General features: G+C 35.0%; 1 protein-coding gene across 3 annotated transcripts in view; it reads left to right on the top strand.

The window, feature by feature from the left end:
- Positions 1-23,930, top strand: part of LOC149781843 (phenylalanine--tRNA ligase beta subunit-like) — an 82,334-nt gene that overhangs the window by 36,746 nt on the left and 21,658 nt on the right. For all 3 annotated transcript variants that reach the window (XR_016414801.1, XM_089936030.1, XM_089936031.1), the window contains exons 6-15: positions 1,122-1,181; positions 1,602-1,657; positions 3,740-3,890; positions 4,494-4,602; positions 6,494-6,626; positions 8,170-8,221; positions 10,831-10,892; positions 16,364-16,472; positions 21,540-21,638; positions 22,739-22,819. Coding sequence is in view for 2 of the 3 variants with exons in the window: in XM_089936030.1 (XP_089792156.1) it covers positions 1,122-1,181; positions 1,602-1,657; positions 3,740-3,890; positions 4,494-4,602; positions 6,494-6,626; positions 8,170-8,221; positions 10,831-10,892; positions 16,364-16,472; positions 21,540-21,638; positions 22,739-22,819 (912 nt within the window). In the remaining variant the exon portion in view is untranslated. The remainder of the gene's footprint in view (positions 1-1,121; positions 1,182-1,601; positions 1,658-3,739; positions 3,891-4,493; positions 4,603-6,493; positions 6,627-8,169; positions 8,222-10,830; positions 10,893-16,363; positions 16,473-21,539; positions 21,639-22,738; positions 22,820-23,930) is intronic.

The raw sequence follows: 23,930 nt of genomic DNA, 5'->3' as shown, positions 1-23,930 counted from the left end.
TAATTTAGAGGTGACTATGTCTAGTTTGCACATTATTTCTTTTTTTGACAATTAACAAAGGTGTTGACAACTAAATTTGTTTGGTCATCATGCTTGTTTAAACACTCTGTAGCCACAAAACAGACAAAGGAGATGTGAAACATTACATTCTGGACTGACAAAAACCCTATAATTGAATGATAGCCCAAGGGAATGTGCTAGAGACATTACATCAGTCCTCACACCATGTGTTTTGTGTTGCAGTTTGTCGGCACATGATCACTTTAAAGCAAAATATGTGAATGTCAGGCCCAATTTAAGGAAGAAAAGAAACTACTAACAGCAACTAACTTTTATTTGTATTCTCCAGGATTTATTTGGGGACCTGATCAAATAAAACTTCATCCATCTTTAATAGAAGTTTCTATTAATTTAGAGTTAGGTCAGACGCAAGTCAGCTTGTACCCAATTAATAATTAATTTTTAAAAATAACACAGTAGAATAAAGTACAGATGTTGCTTGAAATTCCAAATGATTTTTATAAGCAGTCAGTTTGAGAAGTAACCAGTTATTCATGGAAACGTAATGTGAACACTAAAACAGTAGCAAATCTGAAACTGAAAATGACACATTTTCTAGTACATTTAGGTATAGTGGTGTTCTTTTGTGTCACAACTAGTTATATCTACTTTGAATGTTTATATATTTAATTTAATAAGCAAATGGCTGCCACATTCATTTTTGGGAAAAAATGTCCAGCGGGATCCATTAGAGTTTCAGGATGTCAGGATTAATGGTAGTCTGTGATATGCAGGATGGTCTTTAAATTTTAATCAGTCCCCAATGGACATGGCATGGAAAGAGATGGTCGGAAAGTTTGAGGTCAGAGGATGAAATGAATACTTTGTGAATTGAGAACAGTTTTGGGACATTACATTTTTCACAGCACATTTAGGTTTATAAAATCTAATTTTTTTGTATAGATGCCTGTTGTTTCCAGAGTAAAAATCAAGTTTTTATATTAAAATAACTGCATAAAACATTTTAATATGTTTTGTTGGGTGGGGTCAGGTGGTTGGTGGGAACAAATAACTGATGACATCATATTCAGCACAAATGGTGTGATGCCTTCTTCTTTCAGACCCAACAAGTCAGACGTTTTGCAGTTGCAGCTGTATTGAGAGACATCACCTTCACAGAGGTAATATGATCTCCATGGTTACCTTGAAGATCATCAACATCGTTAAGGCACATTTTAAGCTCAAAAGACCTTTGAGAAAGCTGTTCTAAGACCATCATAAGTGGTCTGTCTGTCATTTGTAAATTATGTGAAAGCAATTCTAAACCAATTTAAGTGAAACAGTTCTCTGTTGTATTAGTTATTTTCTAATATTCATCAGAATAATTTGTCTATTTTTATTAGATTTCAAAATTCTAAGATATTGTGTTTTTTGTGCAGATTCTCAGGTTTTCTTAAATATTACAAAATGTTTGGAACTAATCTCAGCAAATAAAATTGCATTTTCCTTGATGACTAAATCTGATATCCTACCACCCTTCTATGAACTGAAATAAGGCCAGTAAAATATCATTACATATTTACTTGCACCTCATTTTTCAGGACAATTACAAGAGCTTCATTGACCTGCAAGAGAAACTTCATCAGAACATCTGCAGGTACTTAATCCCATTGACTTAATCCCATTGACTTAATCCCATTGACATAATCCCATTGACTTAATCCCATTGACATAATCCCATTGACTTAATCCCATTGACTTAATCCCATTGACATAATCCCATTGACTTAATCCCATTGACATAATCCCATTGACATAATCCCATTGACTTAATCCCATTGACATAATCCCATTGACATAATCCCATTGACATAATCCTATTGACTTAATCCCATTGACTTAATCCCATTGACATATGATGAAGTACGATTGTATGTTTGCTTATAAGTCATGTCCAACTGCAAACAGCATGAACCCTGAACTGTCATAGAATAATGCATGGGATAATAAGGTCTGTGTTGTTTGTTCTATCGATTACTGCTAACAAACTGCATAGAACTAGATCTGCCAGCATGTTATGTGACTGATGGTTGTTTGTCCATTACCACAATGGTAATCACAATGTTATCACTTCTTCTCCTAAACATCTCAGAGGATTGTCATGAAACTTTGCATACACATTTATCCCAAGGCATATAGTTGGTCCTGTATGAAAATGGTCCTGCTCCAAAATCCATTATGGCTACCACAGCAGCCATAAAGTAACACTGGTTTTCACCGGAAAATGTCTTATGATTTCTAGTTGGTCCTGCATGAAAATGGTGCCACCTAGGCATTCAGTATAGCCACCACAGTGACCATGTTGAAAATCTTGTTTGCTGCTCCACCTCACTGGATTGTCATATCAACATTTGGCTTTCACCAGATGACTTTTTTTTATGATGTCTAGTTGATACTGTGACTTGTAAATGGTGGGAGACTGACATCCAATATGGCAATCATGGCAGCATCTTGAACATTTTGTTACTGCTGCTCCTGCTAATTAGAAAGTCATATCAACATGGAGTATTCACTAAGATTAATTATGAAACAAAGTTGGTTCTGAATAAAGAATGGTACTGATCTGACCTCAGATTTAGCAATTAGCATATTTAAAATCTTGTCACTAATTCTCCTGAATGGATAATCATATCAACAGGTTTTTACCAAAAGTCTTCTGTGGCATCTAGTTTGTTTGTTCTAATTGAAAATCATGCTGATCATATAGTATGGCTTCCATAGTGGTTAATTTGAAAATCATATCACTCAAGAATATCAGAGAAGGTTTCAACATTCAGCAGTTCAAAATAAGAAGTGGTCTTATCTTGAAATCCAGGAAATTCTTTTCATACAATAGAGCATCAGTCCCTTTCTGGGACTCTTATTTTCAGTTGTTTCATCTTATCACCATGCTTTTAAAAAAAATACAGGGAGTTTGTTATACTGCCTGTCAGGACAATTGCATTTGCATGAATACATATAAACACAAAATAAATTATGAGAATCTGAAAATTGGTATGTGTCAGCAGTTATTGAATGGAATCTCCATGGTCATGCCTTGGTCAGGACCTACAGCTGTGTCATGCCATGGTCAGGGCCTCCAGCTGTGTCATGCCTTGGTCAGGGCCTACAGTTGTGTCTCCTGGGTCACAACTTCAAATTTATTTAGATTTACATTCAGTGGTTATATATAAACTTATTGGTCATGACACGTAAAATTCAGATAGCTCACATTTGACCCCTCATCGATTCTTGCCGCCAGGGAGTTAGCCACTGGGTCCTAACATAGAAATTGGAATCTTGAAGTTGGCAATGACATTATTTACTACAGAGAACTGCTTTAACTCAGTGGTTAAGGCAGTGGACTCAGAAACAGAAGGCTACAGGTTTGATTCCATCATGTAACTCTGTGGTTAAGGCAGTGGACTCAGGACCAGAAGGCTCTAGGTTTGATTCCAACCATCAGATCAGCCTAGATTGGCTACTGTGGTGTGTTGTGGTGCAAGGCAATTTACTGGCTACCTATCTCTGCAGAATATAACCCTCAAAGATTTTTTGTGCCATTCAACATCAAAAACCTAAACCAAATCAATTACTAACACTGAAGATCTGATAGCATTTAAAGAACTTTTAATTTTGAGCAAATTTTATGTTCATATTATTTATTCTAATTATAAATTTCACTACACTTTTTTTTCAGAAAGAGGACTTTGGTTGCTATAGGAACACATGACCTTGATACTCTTAAAGGACCTTTCATCTATGATGCCAAGCCACCAGCACAGATAAAGTTCAAACCTCTGAACCAAACAAAAGAGTTCACTGCAACAGAAATGATGGAGCTGTATTCCGTATGTTTTTACCATTCTAAGTCTGTTTTCATTTTTATTTGTATAGATTAGAAATAGTAATAAATTAAAATTCTTATTTGAAATGTAATCTTCTGGCTTATGTCTATAATCCCAGTGTTGCCCAAATTTGCATGACAGTAATTGAATTCTTTCAAATGTTTTGAATTTTAAAACTCAATTTCCACCCATCTATGCAGACACTGTCATACTATTTAAACTCCAGGACATCTTGATGAATGTTAATCCAAACAGCTCATAGTAATCTTGACTAGTTTCTTCCATGTGCATGCTTCGATGTGTTGAATTTTATGAATTAGTGATTACTATAGGAATTACCGATCATGCTCAGCTGTCCCTTATGGGAAGTATCTGAATCTGACTGGACAGTATGAAGCAGCCTACAAGTACAAACTGATTCATTCACATACAAATAGAAGCATATGAGGATCCACAGTAATCAACAAATATCCAAGTGATCTGGATGAAGAGGTCACATGATTAATATTAGCCATGGCTCTAACTTCCACTCAGCCAATTTTAATTATTTTCTAAATTCCAGTTATGATTCGTATTGTGTTGCATGGACGTATTTATATCTTTCAGTTGGACAGTCATTTGAAGCCATATCTACCAATCATTAGAGACAAACCAGTCTATCCCATAATTTATGACAGCAATGGTGTGGTACTCAGCATGCCTCCAATTATCAATGGTATGTACTAAATTTGTGTGTAGTATGCCTCCAATTATCAATGGTATGTACTAAATTTGTGTGTAGCATGCTTCCAGTTATCAGTGGTGTGTACTAAATTTGTGTGTAGCATGCTTCCAGTTATCAGTGGTGTGTACTAAATTTGTGTGTAGCATGCTTCCAGTTATCAGTGGTGTGTACTAAATTTGTGTGTAGCATGCTTCCAGTTATCAGTGGTGTGTACTAAATTTGTGTGTAGCATGCTTCCAGTTATCAGTGGTGTGTACTAAATTTGTGTGTAGCATGCTTCCAGTTATCAGTGGTGTGTACTAAATTTGTGTGTAGCATGCTTCCAGTTATCAATGGTATGTACTAAATTTGTGTGTAGAATTCCTCCAGTTATCAATGGTATGTACGAAATTTGTGTGTAGAATGCCTCCAGTTATCAATGGTATGTACATGTACTAAATCTTTTGTGTCTAGCATGCCTTCAGTTATCAGTGGTGTGTACTAAATTTGTGACTAGCATGCCTCTAGTTATCAGTGGTGTGTACTAAATAGGATGCTCCCATCTGCAGGCTGTGTACACTCAGCTCTGCCATTGCATAATGTGTCATCAGGTTAGGGTCTGTACTGTTAATTCCAACTGTAATTTAACTACTTTATTTTCATAGATATAAATTTCCATGGTTCCTTTATTTTCATAGATATAAATTTCCATGGTTTCTGAAAAGAAAGACATTTTCATCAGTGCTTACATTTGTGAATTGGGGAATGGGTCCTACCATTTCCACAGAATGGGTCCTATCATTTCCACAATGGGTCCTATCATTTCCACAGAAGGGTCCTATCATTTCCACAATGGGTCCTATCATTTCCACAGAAGGGTCCTATTGTTTCCACAGAAGGGGTCCTCTCATTTCCACAGAAGGGTCCTATTGTTTCCACAGAAGGGGTCCTCTCATTTCCACAGAAGGGTCCTATTGTTTCCACAATGGGTCCTATCATTTCCACAGAAGGGGTCCTATTGTTTTACATGGGTATTATTGTTTATTTATTCGTTAAATTCATTATTTATATCAACCTTGACCATGTGGAATTGTTTTCAAAACTTTCTGCACAGACTCAAGTCATTAATGTACAACATTATGTATATATACAGAAAATGACAACATTGTTTGATAATGAAATTGCCTGTACATCATTTATGTTTTTTTTTTCTTTATTCCCCTAGCCCCAATACTTAAATGACTATGTCCATTCCATGCGGTGAAAAATGGGGGCCCCAGATCAACAAGTGGAATCATATATAAAAAAAAACGAGGTCATAAACCTTTTAAGCTACTTTTGTTTATTGAAGAAAATTTAAGCACACTGCATTATCCACCTTCCTAAATGCTGTGGGCCATTCCATACTGGAAATTTAATTACCCGTACTCGATGTTTTCTCCATCCTGTACGACTGCATGAATTCCTGCAAAATTTAATGAATCCCCAGATAAATAGGAGTAAGCATGTGAAAATCGTACACTAGCTATTTGCTCATAATTTGACGAAACATGTAATCTTTGTATTAATATCTCATACTGATCACGAAAGCACTTGATTTCTAGCACTTACTGACATTTGACATTTGAGCAATAAGACATTCTTTATTTGATTACTTTGTCGTTAATAATCTTTTACCAGCTGTACTTGATGAGGTGATACAATGGCAGAAATCTGGTTTTCACTGGGAGTAATGACTCCTTTATTACACAGCTTGGAAGAATACAACCTGTGTGCTGTGAGAAGTAATTTATCTTCTTAATTTATAAATAGATGAAATGGCAATAAAATTTAAGAGAAATATCACAGGAAATGAATGTTCAAACAGAATGTTTCTAAATTTCATATCCTTTTTTTTGTTCAGGAGAACACAGCAAAATATCATTGCGTACAAGGAATGTTTTCATTGAAAGCACAGCTACAGACCTGACAAAGGCAAAGATTGTTTTGGATACCTTGGTGACCATGTTCAGTCAGTACTGTGACAAACCCTTTGAGTAAGTTTGTATGAATCATTTGCTTTTTGTACCAGTCATTTTCGATGTAAGGTCGACTTAAGAAAAGAAGTCATATATATATCTCAACCTTAATAACTAGAACAACGGTGGGGTCTAAAAAGATAAACCACACCACAAATGAGGGAAGAAGCTATAGTAATGATATATCCAGGTAATACTGGTGATATATTGAGGTATTACTAGTAACCTTACTTCACACTTACAACAAAACAGTAATGACATATCCAGGTAATACTGGTGATATATTGAGGTATTACTAGTAACCTTACTTCACGCTTACAACAAAGCAGTAATGACACACTTACAACAAAATAGTACTGGTAATATATTTAGGTGATACTAGTGATATATCCAGGTAATGCCAGTGATATATTAGGTAGTACTAGTGATATTTTAGGTAATACTAGTGATATATTAGGTAATACTAGTGATATTTTAGGTAATACTAGTGATATATTAGGTAATACTTGTGATATTTTAGGTAATACTAGAGATAAATTAGGTGACATAGGCATTAATGCAAAGACAAGGTAGGAGTCTGTATTGTGACATGTATTGGATCATCACTCCAGTATTCCAATATGTATTGTCATAAATGTATCACTTCTGTGTGATACATGTGGTACATATTATATTGCTCCCAAGTATTGTGATATGTATCATATAATGACCAAACAGGTGATACACAGATCTGATAAACCATAATGTTTTTAACATCGAAAATATGTATTGCAACATGTGGAGAAAATACAATCTTTCCCTCAGTCTATGAAATTTCAGTACAGGCCATGTAGTCTGATATCCATAAAAATAAATGAATTCATTGTATATATAACATGTAAGAATGTATGGTTAACTTGTATCAGAGTCTTGATGTTCAAACTTTGTCTAAAGTTGAATACCGGTATGTGTTTTTCTTACTCTGTATTTAAACAGATGTTTCACATATGTTTAATAAAGGTGACTCCCACTTGTTAAGCACTTAACATATGAGAATCCATATATGTTGAGCATGTCTTACAGATTGTAAATATATTGTACTACATGTTCTGTGTAGTGTGTTGCCTTATCCTCCATTCTTAGGTGTGGTTGTTTTGGCAACATGAATTCCATTGTCAGTTAGTAACTTTAGATGGAGACGGAGATGATGGATTAAAACAGAATTTTGTCAGATGTTATGAAGTACTATAGATTCAATTTTGATGTTTTCAAACCTTTTTTTGTTGTATTTGACTGAGTTTTGGGTGTCTTGACTTTAATGTTAATTGTTGCATTAGAAATTTTGTTTGAATGACATAATGGATTTAAGGTACATTTTGTCTAAATCAAATTCAGTTTTCTGCTTTTTCAAACTTGATGCATTAAACAGTAAAAATCTGTGAAAAATTGGTCTTCATTGTTCCTGTCAAATAAAAATGATGGTCAAATAATAAAATAATAAAACCATTGGTAATTAGACTGAATGCTTACACCTAAGGATGGTTGTTATAGCTCTCTTTACACAATCTGTTTTTTCTTTCAGAGTGGAGGCAGTGGAGGTTATACAAGTTGATGGATCAAAAATTTTGTATCCTGTAAGTATTTTTAATTTGCACCATCCTGGTACATAATTTGTTTGGATATAGCTATCGCTATATCCTTATGTGTCTTGGTGATGACTGTTTTCATGTGAAATAAAAAAGACATATCATTGTTTTCAATTCCATGGAACTTTATTTATGTCCAGACAGATATTAATGCTATGCTTATGGTTATTAAAATAGTTCGCTGTTGGTGAGACATAATTTAAATACTGTTTCAAGACAAACGTTTGGGAACTGTACTGGATGATGATGCCCATGTAGTTTCTTTTGACTGCAGTTAAACATTTTATCTCTCAAACTGACAACTGAGACATATTGAATGTGAAAGTATATTAATAGTTTGTTAATGTTCTAACAAAGATTATTTGCATGCTTCAAAAAATCATAAAAATGTCATGGAACTAAACTCCTATTTTAACCTGCTAGTAATATAGACTTTAAGGACATATTAAACCTAGGAAGTAAAGGAAAATGTCTACACCTCGGACATATAAATATACAAGGTATGAATTAGACCAATTGACTTTATTATTGTCATCTAAGGTCAACAGTGTTAATATTCTCTGGGTTTAACAGAAACAAAGTTAAATGATAATCATGCAAATGACTCGTTGTTTATTGATGACACACCAATTAGACATTCAGGGTAGTTAGTGTTGTTTATTGATGACACACCAATTAGACATTCAGGGTAGATGGTGTTGTTTATTGATGACACACCAATTAGACATTCAGGGTAGGTGGTGTTGTTTATTGATGACACACCAATTAGACATTCAGGGTAGATGGTGTTGTTTATTGATGACACACAAGTTAGACATTCAGGGTAGGTGATGGTGTTGTTTATTGATGACACACCAATTAGACGTTCAGGGTAGGTGGTGTTGTTTATTGATGACACGCCAATTAGACATTCAGGGTAGGTGGTGTTGTTTATTGATGACACACCAATTAGACATTCAGGATAGATGGTGTTGTTTAGTGATGACACACCAGTTAGACATTCAGGGTAGGTGGTGTTGTTGTTTATTGATGACACACCAATTAGACATTCAGGGTAAGTGGTGTTGTTGTTTATTGATGACACACCAATTAGACATTCAGGGTAGGTGGTGTTGTTGTTTATTGTATCACCCTCTTTAAATTAAAGTTGTTGTTGTTGTTGTTGTTGTTATTATTATTATTATTATTATTATTATTATTATTATTATTATCATCTTAAGAGCATAGTCATACCTGAAATGTAAATGCAGGAGTAAGAGTAATGAAATACAATAAATATAAGTCAATGACTAGATTTGTGTTTGTTAAACTCCTATGCCGTCACTGCATATCCGTAAGTCACGGTAAGAAAAGGTTCAATTATTTTTAATAGTTTGAAAATTCTACCTCATCATCAAGGTTTCCATGCCAACAGGGAAAACAGGAAAAAGAAATAAGAATATGTTTTATCACAACAGGGAAAAAGTTCTGTATTTTTGCAAAAATTGGCCAAAGTCATTGAAAATCCAGAAATTTTCAGTGGACCTTTTATAGATGAGATGCAGAAAAAAATGCATTAAAAAAGTCATAAATGAATTGGCCATGAATTTCATGTGCTAAATTAATTACTGGAATTTTGGAATCTTGCAGAACTTCTTTAGCCATTTTCAGCACAAAATTATGCATGCAGCTCTTAAATGTCAGCACCATTTTATGTCATTGCATGTATTTTAGAAACTGCACAAATTACCCCTTGGACACTTCCATTTGGAATTTCAACTTGGTTTTTTTTTAAATATATATTTTTTTATTCCCTCTCATTAAATACCCATTGCAGGTTTTTTTAAAAACTGAAATGTTTTTTGTAAGATGAGACATTTTTCTCACAAATTATTTTAAATTTAAAAAAAAAAATCTTACTTATTTCAAACTCTGGACTGATACAGTAATTTGAAGGCATACACTTCCAGTATGTCACACAGTTAACAGGCAATGTTTAATTTCTGGATGTGTAGAACTTTGTTTTGTATATTGTAACAGACCTGGTCTCTGCACAGCCATAAAGCATGGAGGTGAGGAGCACTGCATTATACAGCTTCGGTGGATTGGGTAACATTGGGCAATTGCATCCAATTCCTACATCCTTTCAAATGTACAATATATGCATCTTCTGTAGAAAGTTGGGAACTGCCACATGTGCTTGCTTATAAGTTGCTACACACTGATGTGGAAACAGATCAAGTCCATAACACAAGTCCCCTGAATCGTAGTTGAACTCCATGTTTTTATGGAGACTTAAAAAGAAATTTAGGTCAAAATATAGAAGTAAACAACTCTTGAGTAAATGAAATTTTGTTAGACGTTTATCATTGAACCTTTTTAATCAGAGTTTACTAGGGGGAAAAAAAGAGTAAGATGTGCTCAAATTATGATACATGATTTCATCATCTCTTACAAACTCCATAATTTCTGGGTATTTAAAAACGTGTCAGTTACTACAAAATCCTTGGAATTTTTTGGAAGTGGGGACTTACTTATAGCCATTTGCTGTACTGTTTCTGTAATGTCACCTTTGTGTCGCCTTTCATGAATAATATCAATGTTTTTATTTTTTGCAGGAGCTTGCCTACAGGAAAGAGGTCATCGATGTGATGGATGTCAATGATAAAATTGGTATCAAGTAAGCAAACAAACAGTAGGGGTAGGACAAATGGGTCAGAGGGAGATTTCCATTGATTCAAATAAACCTAATCTATTTCTTTTACAGTCAAACATCAGTCATCCAGACACACTTGGAGATTTAAATTTTTCCCATTAAATTATAATATAAAGAACAATTTGTAAGTCCAGAATACATTTTCTAGGTCTTCAGGAGTCAAAAGTCTAGGTACTGTATTTTCCGGCCAATAAGTCGATGTGGAGTATAAGTCGAATTCACTAATTTTGTAAATTTTCCATCATTCATCCATATATAAGTCGATTCAGAGTATAAGACGAGGCCAGGTCAATAACATGGCTTCGTATTTTACACTAGTAATTTACAGTTTCATGAATATTAATGGTATCACTGTATGAAATTTTATATTACCAGCAATCATGAAATTTCATCACTGATGCTAACATGCTTGTGATTTTACTCCTGTACAAGGCACTGCTATATTCTGTTATCAATTGACACAGCTGAATAAACAGTCCATGCTTGTTTTAATTATAATATCTTTTGCAACAAGAGCCACATGGCTGTGCATGTTACGTACATGTTAATTAAAGGTCTAATGCTTTAACCAGACTATTCCAGTTGAAACCAGCCCTGAGTGCAAGATTCGACAGATGAGATAAACTTAGTGTGGGTAACAAACGAGAAATGAGGCTATCCATAGGGAAATCAGAAATGTGAAGAAAATTAAGAGACAGAAAACAGAAAAGTTACAAAAATAAATAAAAATACTTTTTATTATACTTTAACATATCTATGAAATGCTGTATCACATTTACATAAATGAACAGTTTTATAATACATATTATTTAACATGTCAATTATACTTGAAAGCACATCCATGTTGTAATTCATTTTATTACCTGTAGTAGAACTATTCCACATTCTAATTAAGAAAATAATGTTTAAGAGTTTGCTTAATCAACTCCAATATTTGAAAATCCCTCGAAGTCTTCGTCTTTCATATTGGAATTAAAAATGGCGGCTATCTCAGGGCTCAGATCATTGGAAATGTTCTCATTATTGTCTGTCTCCATCTCATCATCCTCATCTGGCTTCTCTATCCTGCTGATGATTTCTGCTTTAGCAAAACCATTCACAATAGCCAATTCAGGAACCCTGTCCCATGCACCCAATGTGTAACCTGGGAATATGTAGCACTCCACATACGTCCCGTGTTTGTGAAGCTGTGCTCGCCTGCCATCATCTAATGTTCCCACAACTTCTGAAGCTCAGCTTTGAAACAGCGATTAATGGAAATGTCTAATGGTAATGTAATAACTTTGTTATACCACCTTGGATGATGCCTAATGATGTCTTCTTGGTTTCAATCTTCACCTTTGTCTCAGCAGTGATGATATAATCCATAATGAGGAGAGACTTCTTAGTGAGGAAAAATGCAAAAATCAGCGATAATACCATATTGCCACCTTGTTTTTACAAAAATTAATAATTACTTGTTGGTGAGAAAATACAATGATTAGATGCATAAGCTCTCTTATGGTCATTACAATATCTACTGGTGTTTATTAACAAAGGACAAAGAACTTCACTGAGAACATATCTTTAAATATTATCATTAACTAGTTAAAATTACAGTCTTTTTTCTCTTTGCAAAAGCAACAAATAAAAACTGCCCTGAATAAATACGGTCTTGTACACAGACAATTTGTTTTCATATCTCTCTCTCACACACACACACACACACACACATGCACATGCACTCATGCACATTAACTAAAAAGTGATTTCAGGTTCTATATTTTTTTATTGCAGTGTGATAATGAGATTATTCTTCCTGTAAAAATACAAGTTGCACTTAATTTCTTGACAATGCTAACTCATGTCGTTGCGTACAATTTACCAATAAATAATACCCATAATTAATACATGTTCACACCATCTTAATTATTTTGCCAACATTACACAACATAACAGCTACATATGCTATAAATGCAGACGAGCTTTCACACTGAGAGATCATCCTCTCTCTCTCTCATTCACTAATAACAACAAAATTTGTTTTGAGTACTTTTATTTTTATTGTAATTAGATTCTTGAGTTAAGAGCAGAAATAGAAAGAAAATATTCATTTACTTTGTACATTTTTACCGTTAGGTTGTCAAGTAATGCATGTTCCATAGAATTTGTTCAGGTACAATCCCTTTATTTTTCATACATGGTCAGAACTGCAAAATGATAATTATTTATTTTACATATAATTTGTCGTACACTAAAATTAATAATTATTTTGTCGTGTATGAAAAATTACATGAAATACGGTACATATGACTTAGGGGATTCATTAGAAAGTATAATCTGCGATATTTTATAAGTAATCATAGAACACTTGAGTTAATATGGATTACATCCCTTTGTAGGTTCAATTAGATCAATGAAAAACCTATACCAGTAATCGCTCGCATGTGTCAAACAGTATACTGGAAAATAAAATCCCATTGGACCAGTTGCTAATATATAATCAGGAAGAATGAGGTATGGTTAAAAAGGATGAATAAAACAAAATTATTTCATATCTTTCTTTAGGAACAAACAGCATGCTTTGAATTAGTACAGTGCACTATAGAGTATATACTGTAAGTGTGCCATGCGGACTGGCGAATTTTTTTACTGGTAAATGTTTTCTTTTATATCATGATTGAGAAATAAGGAAATACATGCAGAATGCATGACAAAACTTATAAATATAAACGCAGTCATATTAGTTTAAAACAATTTATTGACATAGTAATTTTTAAAAAGTTTGAACTTTGGTGTGACCTGTTTTCGATTATGCTGATTACAGAGCAATTTTAATAGCATACCGGGCACCATAATCCATATATAAGTTGATGCAATTTCACTGACATAATCCATATATAAGTTAATGCAATTTCATTGACATAATCCATATATAAGTCAATGCAATTTCAATGACATAATCCATATATAAGTTGATGCAATTTCAATGACATAATCCATATATAAGTCAATGCAATTTCAATGACATAATCCATATATAAGTTGATTCAGAGCATAAGATGAAGTCCTGACTTTCAAGTAAAAAAATATCGACTTATAGGCTGGAAAATACGGTAAATGGAGTACAGGTAATCAGCAGTGAAATTTCCATAGCATTAGCATATGGATCTTTTTAAAAGATATCAAAAAGTTTATATTTTGTATTAGGTCACCAGGTTGTTATGTCAGGTGAGCTTATGATATGGCCCAGCATCAGTTGTCCACCCTGATATGAAAGCCTTTCAAGTTTTTACAAATGATGCCCATCCACTATTAAACGTGGCATCTGTTAGTAAAATTAGACTGGACTAAAACTGACTTTATCTTAAAAAACACTTAACAGAACTTGACCAAGTGTGACATAAAGCTTAAAAGATGAGGTGGCATTGTGCTACGGTATATACTCACCTATAAGTCAAGTCAAACTGCCAACAACAAATATCCTGATCTGCAGTAGCATAATGTACCTGCAGATCAGGGTCTGTTGTTTGTTCTACTGACTACTCCTAACAAAGTGCACAGACCCAGATCTGCCGGTACATAATGTGCTGGCAGGTATGTGCAACCATATATACTCACCTATAAGTCAAGTCAAACTGCCAACAACAAATATCCTGATCTGCAGTAGCATAATGTACCTGCAGATCAGGGTCTGTTGTTTGTTCTACTGACTACTCCTAACAAAGTGCACAGACCCAGATCTGCCGGTACATAATGTGCTGGCAGGTATGTGCTACCATATATACTCACCTATAAGTCAAGTCAAACTGCCAACAACAAATATCCTGATCTGCAGTAGCATAATGTATACCTGCAGATCAGGGTCTGTTGTTTGTTCTACTGACTACTCCTAACAAACTGTACCGACCCAGATCTGCTGGTACATAATGTGCTGGCAGGTATAGGTGTGTGCAGTTTGCATTTGAGCTTATCTTATAAGCGAGGCTATATGGTAATTGTTTATAGAACACACATACCTGACTCATGTGTACTTTCTGAAGGGTCTGTCTAGACCAGAATATATACACTGTCTACTGACATTAGAGTACATTCTTGTTGACTGTACTGAGTTTGTGATGTGAACTGTATTAAGGAATTTTTATGATGGTATACCACCCAAGAAAGTCTTTTAGAGGAAATGCAGTTTAATAACAAAATTGTACATTATCTTTAACATTTGTACCATTATCTTTTCGTTTACTGACATGTACATTCTACAGAATTGTAACATCCTTACCTTTTATCTTCTATCTTGTAGTACTTTATGTTTAAATTTGATCTTCAACCCTGGTATAATCTTCTTAAAAAATTTGATTTAATTAGTGACATTTACATATTTAGAATTTTACATTGAATCTGCACCATATAGCTATTATTATACTAACTAAACCCTAATACATAAATAGTCCACAAATTAGGTATCAAGGGAAATGTAATTTTTTGCAAAACCACAGAAATAAATGAATTAACAGTAGTCTTTTGTTAGTACAGGTATCAAATTTCATTTAAGTTTTCATGTTTCCTTTTTATTTTCTGTAATGAAATTTATTATTAAAATATATTGCAGACCAAGATATTTCTATAGAGGGGATAAACAAATATTTTCACAATAAAGGAGATTGCAATATAAACTGATAAGTCTAGTCAAACTGCAAACAGTATAGACTCTAATATGCTGTTGCATAATGCACTAGTAGATCAGGGTCTATGTTGTTTGTTCTACAGACTACTCCTGACAAACTGCATAGACCCAGATCTGCCAGCAGATTATGCAGTGGCAGAGCTGCACCTGCAGTTTGCAGTTTGACTTGACTTATAAGCAAGTTATTCAGTGGTTATATGGGGTTCACAGTCTCATTCCAATGGAGGTTCTCAAACAATTTTTGATGGTTCATCTTACGAACAGCTTTATTTTGGAAACTAATATGATCACTCCAAACATATCACCCAGGATACTATTACGGTTGCTTCAAACGTATCACCCAGCCCTCCACTTATTTTCCTCTAAGCAAACATTTGAATTTAATAAAAACTCTTTTTTGCCTCTTATTGACTGTCAAATATTCAGCATAGTTTTATGTGTTTGACCCCGGGGGTAGACTGTAGACATACCATATTCACACTGTACAGTACTTTTGTTAAGAGTTGAATTTCCTTGACTTCTGCTTAATTTCTTCTCTAAACCTTGTTTCCAATACTTTGCCTTTAACCAGAATTGTAATTGGTATTTTTACACATAATGAAAGATTTTCAAAATAGTCCATACTTAATTTTACGCAGTCTTAAACAAATAATCTTCCTTACATTCAATGGGCAAGGAATAGAATCATCTTCCTGTTGGTCATGTTCATCATTGGGTAACACAAAAGGAAAATTTGCATATTCAAAATAATTATATTTTCCCTCTATGTTAGGATCAGTGCAGAGAAGATGGCCACCCTTCTGACACGGATGTGTTTGGAGTCCAAGGTGATGGCTGGGGGAAAGTCTTTGGAAGTTGAAGTACCCCCAATCAGAGCTGATATCCTTTGGTTATGAAATAATTTACAAGAACTGTATTATTTTATAAGACAGTCAAGTCTGTATATGCATCAATGTGCACACTAAAGGCAGAGATGCAACTTTGTAATGTAATGGAACCTGAGAATTAGATATTCATGGTAAAATTGGGAGCCCAGTGACACCTTTGTTCATTTGTTTTGCATAAAATAGGTTGTTGTTCAAATCCTGCAAAGACCAGTCTGGCTGGGTTGCAAAACTGTACCTTTTTGCTCAGACACCTCCCCTTGCATTGGTACTAAATAGCCTTTCATGTGATGATGTGCTGTTAAACACCAGCCAGTCAATCAATGATTTAAAACATTTTGTAAAAGATGTTTTAAATTATGATTATTATGTCATACAGTTGTTTTATATCTTTGCTATTAGGTGGGTTATATTGTGTCATGATATTGTATATATACATGTACATCCATCTTTCTGTTACCAGTTTGATTTCTGTGCGATAACTAAAGTTGACCACCATCAACAATAACCAAACTTTGTGATTGGCTTGCATTTCAGGTAAGGAAAATTCCTGTGGATTTTAAGGAAAAAGTTTTCTTGTTCTTTTCCATTTCCTTCCATGTCCTCTTATTGAATTCCCAAATCTGAGAGCTGTTTAAACAAGAATGACTAGCCTTCTTTCAAAAACAGTTATGATAGTCTGGTCCATTTACTGACATCTTGCACTTCTTTGAAAGTCATCTGCAAGATCCAAGCATCAAAAGATCTTTCTTCTCATGATGATGGCTTCTATCTAACTCCAGTCAGGCCTTCTATAAAGCACATATGCTGTCTTCCACAGCAAAGTCTCAGCTGTTGACTGAGATGATGCAGGTCAGGGAATGTTAAAACAATGTGTGCTTGGACTACTCTATGTATTTAGTTGTTAGAGCATCTGCCTCAGATGTGGGAGGTCATGGGTTTGATCCCCGGCCAAGTCATATCAAAACTTATAAAAATGGTACTAACAGCTGCCTCGCTTGGCACTCAGCATTAAGAGGTTAGAGGTTAGTGTTAGGACTGGTCAACCTGGTGTGAGGATAATGTGATTGGGTGGGACATCATGCTACATGTCTGCGGCATGATGCCTCAGTGCTAGACATCACCATAAACTGCCACACTGCAGACATCGTAGTGATATGACTGAAAAATTGTTAAAGCTACATTAAAAATCCAAATCACACACACACACACACACACACACACACACTTTCTTGCTTTTCTTTGGGATGCCTATTAACAAGGACAGATTCATTTATATTGTCTCCCAGTTTTTCACTATTTCACAGATGCAGTTCACCATATTTCTTAGTCGTTTGCATCCCTCAAGATTATGCTTTGATGTGTCTTCTATCCTTTGAGTCACATGCATTCCTGCCTTGGGCCACCATCATCAGACCCCAGTTAATAATCTTTATATATTGGTGTTGGCCAAAGCTTTACCAACTACACCAAATCTTTGAAGCTTTAGCCTACATGAGGCTCCATCTCTGCAAATGGAAGGAAATCTCATCTCTTATGGTGAGCTTTCCATTTCAGCTACAAAAATTTTGATGTGCAAGTACAACTGGCAAAAGTGCCCATCTCATGCCTTCCTTTCAAGTAAGCAGGGTTTGGTCCCTTCTGTAGCAATCCACACACACTTACCTCCTGTAGATAAAACCCACAGTGAGTGCCTTGAAGAAGACACCATCTGGAAAGGATGTTTTGATTCTTTCTGACACCTCTGTTGTTGTCAGCTACCTCTGAAGTCATGGGGAAAGCAGGTCCATCTTGTTTAGGATTTTTACAAATTAGTATCATAACGAATCTGCTGTCCTGATGGAATGAATCAATTCACAATTTATTCACTGGTCAAATCAGTCAAATGTGCCAGTCAGGGTCAACTCATAGGGAACCTTTCTTTTCTTATGAGATGGAATGCCAAGCTCCTAACCCACTTCTCCCATCTCTCACACATGAAATTCTGGTTAGTCTGCATTTCATCATTGACCTGAAATGGTTTCATTGCCCTTCATCTCAACCTAAAAATTCAGCAGGAAAGTCCTGCCACCTTCATGCCATCTTAACCAAGAAATGCCAAACCTGATCACCTGACTCCTATCAAACAAGCCCTCTACAAAAACATAATTGCTTAGACAAGAAAGTTCATGTGTATGATGTGGAAATAATGAGTCTTCTCACGGTGATATGAGACAAAGAATCATCCCTCCATTAAAAGCCTTTGTACCACAAATAGCTGAGTGCCTTCTATCACTTTCAGTGCCATATTAAGGCCTTCCATATTAAGGCTTTCCATATTAAGGCCTTCCAGGGCCCTAAACACTGAAAATATTATGATGCATCCCCCCATGTGAAACTAAAAAAAACACAATTTTAATAGCTCAAAAGGTGGGAAAATACAAGTGATACCAACATTCCAAATCAAAATACGTGTACAGTCAGATCAGAATGGTCATGTATAATTCATTCAATTTTAATCATCAACAATTAATTTGACTTTTATCCAGTGCCCCTATTGGGCTGGTGCCCTAAGCACGTGCTTAGTGTGCTTAATGGGTAATCTGGCACTGATCACATTTCTGGGGAGAGATTAGCCCCAATCATAATCAAGGGCTATTGTTCTACTATTCCTGAGATGTCTCACCACTGTAAAAGGTAGGGCATGTGCCAGAAGAAAGACATCTCTGACTTACAGACAATTTTGATTTGTCTCAACTGAATACCTTGGTCTATTGCTGAAAAATGGAATCTCCACTGTGTTTTGATGTTATCAAACCTGTTTCCTTGTCACAATAGTCTTGGCAGTTAGTAGAATCAATGAAATTCTTGCCTTATTAGTCAAATCAAAGAACATGATGGTTTAATGTATCTTGTTTCATCACTGATGACAGGCTGTAATGGGAAATCAGTCTTTGGAAAACATATTTTTTACTGTTCATCCAAAGTGCATCTTCAGGACCCCATTAAGTAATTGAAGTGGTCCCTAAAATGTACTGTACAGAAGAGTGAGATGCAGCCATGGTAGCTTAGTTGCCAGAGTATCCAAGGGCCACAGGTTCAATACCTAGTAAGGCCACTTTATTGTGTCCAAGGGCCACAGGTTCAATACCTAGTAAGGCCACTTTATTGTGTCCAAGGGCCACAGGTTCAATACCTAGTAAGGCCACTTTATTGTGTCCAACAGCACAACATGCTTCCTGCCCCGCTCATTCAAAAACTACATAGTCATGCAGGATACTCACTTTCCACCACATGTTTAATTTTGTTCTTTTAGATGATATTCTTTTATTAATCTGTGTTAACCCATATCTCACACAGAACTTGAAGCTGCTTTGCATGTGTTAGGTGACAGAGTAAGGGGATATAACTCCATCTACCCTTACTTTTATGTATATTTTTATTACAAAAATTGGTATTCAGTATGCAGTAGTTGATACTTTTATGTGGCAACAAGTAATTGCTTATTAAAAAAGTTGCTATTTGTCTAATTTGTAACCCTCCAATACAGCCTGAAATTAACAAAAAGCAATGGCTTTTGTTGTTGTTCATTTGCATTATGTACCCTGAAAATAAATTACATTGGCCTGATAGTTATGGACCCTAATTACCTTGTTACGGCAAGGTAGAGCTGAATTTACAAATAAAGCAAAGTAAGACATTCTCAGAACCTATTTGCTGCTATGATTTCAATGCTGTTTATTTGGAATTTTTCAACAGAAAATCTATAAGCCATGGTTCATTATGTTGGTTTCATTGGCTAATACTTTTTCAAAAAAGATGCAGTGTAAGCCATTGGTAATGGTCCTTCGCTACTCATGTGTTGTCCATTCAAAATTGCTGTTGGCATCTTCTTTTATAAAAAGATGCTTTACAGAATTTTATATTAAGCATCCTGGCGTGAGACTGCTCCAAATTTGTTCAAATGCAGATCCACTATCAAATAAGGCCACCATTACCGAAAATAGATAAACATTTAAGTGACCAAATTTAACTGATTGCATCCTGGCATGAAGTCCTTTTAACATTTTTAGAAATAGTGCTGATCTGTCATCCAATATGACCACCAATATTGAAATTAGAAAAACATTTAAATCACTTATAAAAAACTACTCAACAGAATTTGACCACATTTGATGGTCACAAAGGCCTTTCAAGCATAGGGCTACTGTTGCTTTATAAAAAGAATTAAAAAAATGTTTAGTAACTACTCAGAAACTGCTCTTCAGATCTGGGACATATTTGACAAAAATAATTCTGGCATGAAGAGCTTTCAAATTTATATAAATTATGCTTGATCTTAAAATGCAAATTGAATTTGACCAGATTTGAGAGAAGGCATCTTGGCATGAAGGGATTTTAAGTTTTACAAATGCCAGTCTGCCTTGAAATATGACTGCTACTAAAAATTTAAAAACTTGTCATAACTTCATTTGAAAAGCCACTCTGGAGAATTTGACCAAATTTAGTAGATAACATCCTAACATGAAGGCCCTTCACAATTGTCTAATTGTGCAGATCCCTCATCAAAGATGGTGGCCATTACTAAAAATAGAAAAGCATGTACACAGCTTTATCTCAAAATAACTATGTAACAGAATTGGGCCAACTCAGACAGAAATCATCCTGGCCTGGTATGTCGGCTATTTAATATTTGACAAGTGATGTTGATATGTCTTCAGATGTGGAAGGTATAAAAAATGGAGAAACCTTGAAACAGTTGTTTTAATAACATGCAATCAACATCATTCAGAGAAATTTTTACATTCAGTGCAACCAATATTTGAAACATCCTTTAGGATTCAGTAAATGTGTCATGTGTCCCAATAAAAACAATGTGTATTATGACACAGCTTTTTGCATGTGGATGTGGATACATTCTAGTGTTATTATTGATTCAGAACAGAACTAGATTCTGTTTTTTATTGTTGACCTCAATTTCAAGAAACAACAGCTTTGAAACTCAGTGTAAGTAAATATTAGTGCTGTGATGCCACTGAAGATAATTGAATTCAAGTTCATATTTCATCCTTAACAGCATTACATGTGATTCATCCCTGTGATATAATTGAAGATGTGGCCATTTCATATGGCTTCAACAATGTAGAATGGACTTTCCCCAAGACAAGCTCTATTGGAAGTCAGGTAAAGTGCACTTTTCTTCCAATGCAAATTACATATCATGCTTTACATGAAAATGCAATAGAAATGTTAATTTTTTAACTTCTGAATTTGTTTCACTAAAGTTTTACATATAGTTTCAAACTTAAATGTAACAAGTTTTGATGTTTTAAGATTTTCAAATACACTTCTTTGTAGATACCTACTCTTCAATTTTGAAAAACAATTTTAGTGTGTGTGTGTGATTAGAATTTTAACGTAGCTTTAACAATTTTTCAGTCATATCGCTGTGATGTCTGCAGAGTGGCAGTTTATAGTGATGTCTAGCACTGGGGCATCATGTCGCATTTACACAGCTAATTATGATATGTTAAACGAAGTACACAGAATCGTCTGTTTTGGTGGTAATTAATAATAATAATAATAATAATAATAATAAAGACTTTATTTAGAGAAGGTAACTCAGTTAGTTACAGAACTAATCTACCTTGAGGCCTTCTATCTGTTATGTACAATATATACAGTATATACAACATGACCTGAAGAGTCTGGCTTGACACTAAATAATTAAGTGATTTTATAAATCAAAGTACCAAGCCTGGAACATATGCACAGGCATCTGTGAACACATAAGCATATATAAAATATCATCCTGCATTGAAAAATATATTTAAATCTAGTGATATTTCTGAACAAAAGTAGTTCATGTCAAATTTCAAATCAAGGCATTGCCGGCTAGTTTCCAGTTTTGTTTTTCATGCCATGCAAGGATGTGGATATGGTATAAAAGTGTTATATACAGAATATAAGTCAAGTCCAAGTCCAAACTGCACAGATCTGCAGCTGTTGCATAATGTGCTGGCAGATTTGAGCTTCTGCTGGTTCTTAGAAGTAATCAGAAATAACAACATAGACCCTGATTTTCATGCAATGGAAGATCAGGCTCTGTGTTGTTTGATCCTGGATTTGACTTACAGCGAGCTGTATGGTGGTATACTTCTGTCATCCATTCTTCCCTTAGTATATTATCCTTTCAAGTTTCACATTTTGGTTAGTTTCTTTTGTAGTTGTTTTTCATTTCAGTAACATAGTTGTGTTGAATGCTAAATTGTATCTCATTTCAGTTCCTGTTAAATGCACTGACAGACAAGCTGAGACATGACATTGCAGCTGCTGGTTTCACAGAAGTCTTGACTTTCGCTTTGGTAAGAAAATCTCTGTACAGCATTAATTGCAGTCATTCTCACATGAACCCATTTTGTGTGTGTGTGTGTGTGTGTGGTATGTATACGTGCATGTATGTATGTATGTATGTATGCATGCATGTATGTATGTATTGCAAAAATCTACAATATGCAGTCACTGACTGGTCATTTGATCGTGCAAGTGTTGGACAGAACTGAAGCCAACATAGTTGACCAAAGAGAGAATTATTTTCTAGCTGTAAAAAATAATGATGATGCTTTCAATTACAACAATTTTTATAATACAGTGATTTTTAGAAAATGGACACAGAGCTACAGGCTTCTAGAGTTAAATTCTTACAATAGCATCAAATACTCATGGTTTCCTAAATAACATTGTTTTGTTCAACATAACAGACATATCAAATATGTTTTGACTGTGAACCAGATTAATTTTGCAAAATTCCAAGGCAGTTCTTTGGCAAACACATCATTTGCATGTACATGCACTCCTGTGCAGGCACAAATATCATTGCCAGAAGTATATGTTTGTGTGATAGTCATGGAAGCAAGTGCTACAAGCTTTGCAGCACAGGGGAACATCACACTTTTCACAAGCTATTGTTGTTTTGGTCCTTTTGTAAGAGTTATCCCTCACTGATGTACCAGGGTGGCTTGCCAAATAATTGAGATGTTTCTTGTTGCATACAGTGCACATTCTGTCTGATCCACCTGCACTTGTTGGCCAATGGCCTTTATCATCATGTCTACTGTCATTGTTGCTTTCATTTCTGGGACGCTTGAAAGGGTGTTTGGACCTGAATGATCCAATAAGTGCATGGGCAACATCAAGACGAAATGACAGAAGTCCCATTTCCTTTTATTAGGAGGATTATGATCAATGACAGTTCTCTCAATGACATAGGCATTGTACAACGACTGCTTCTGCAACTTTGCATCTACTTTTTGGCACCACCACATAGACTTCTTGGAATGATTTGTCCTTGTATTCTGATCAAGCCTGTCTACTCCTCCCATGTACTGTGCATAGGCAAGCACAGTTGGAGTTGCTGGAAGCACGTTCTCAGTCCCATCTTTGTTCTTCCGTGCTGTGGTCAAATCAGGTTCAACA

The sequence above is a fragment of the Sinohyriopsis cumingii genome, chromosome 15 (genome assembly GCF_028554795.1).
Source record: "Sinohyriopsis cumingii isolate HCF-2022 chromosome 15, ASM2855479v2, whole genome shotgun sequence".
NCBI lineage: Eukaryota > Metazoa > Mollusca > Bivalvia > Unionida > Unionidae > Sinohyriopsis > Sinohyriopsis cumingii.
Note: the sequence above shows the minus strand (reverse complement) of the source record. Positions and strands in the feature narration are given on the sequence as shown.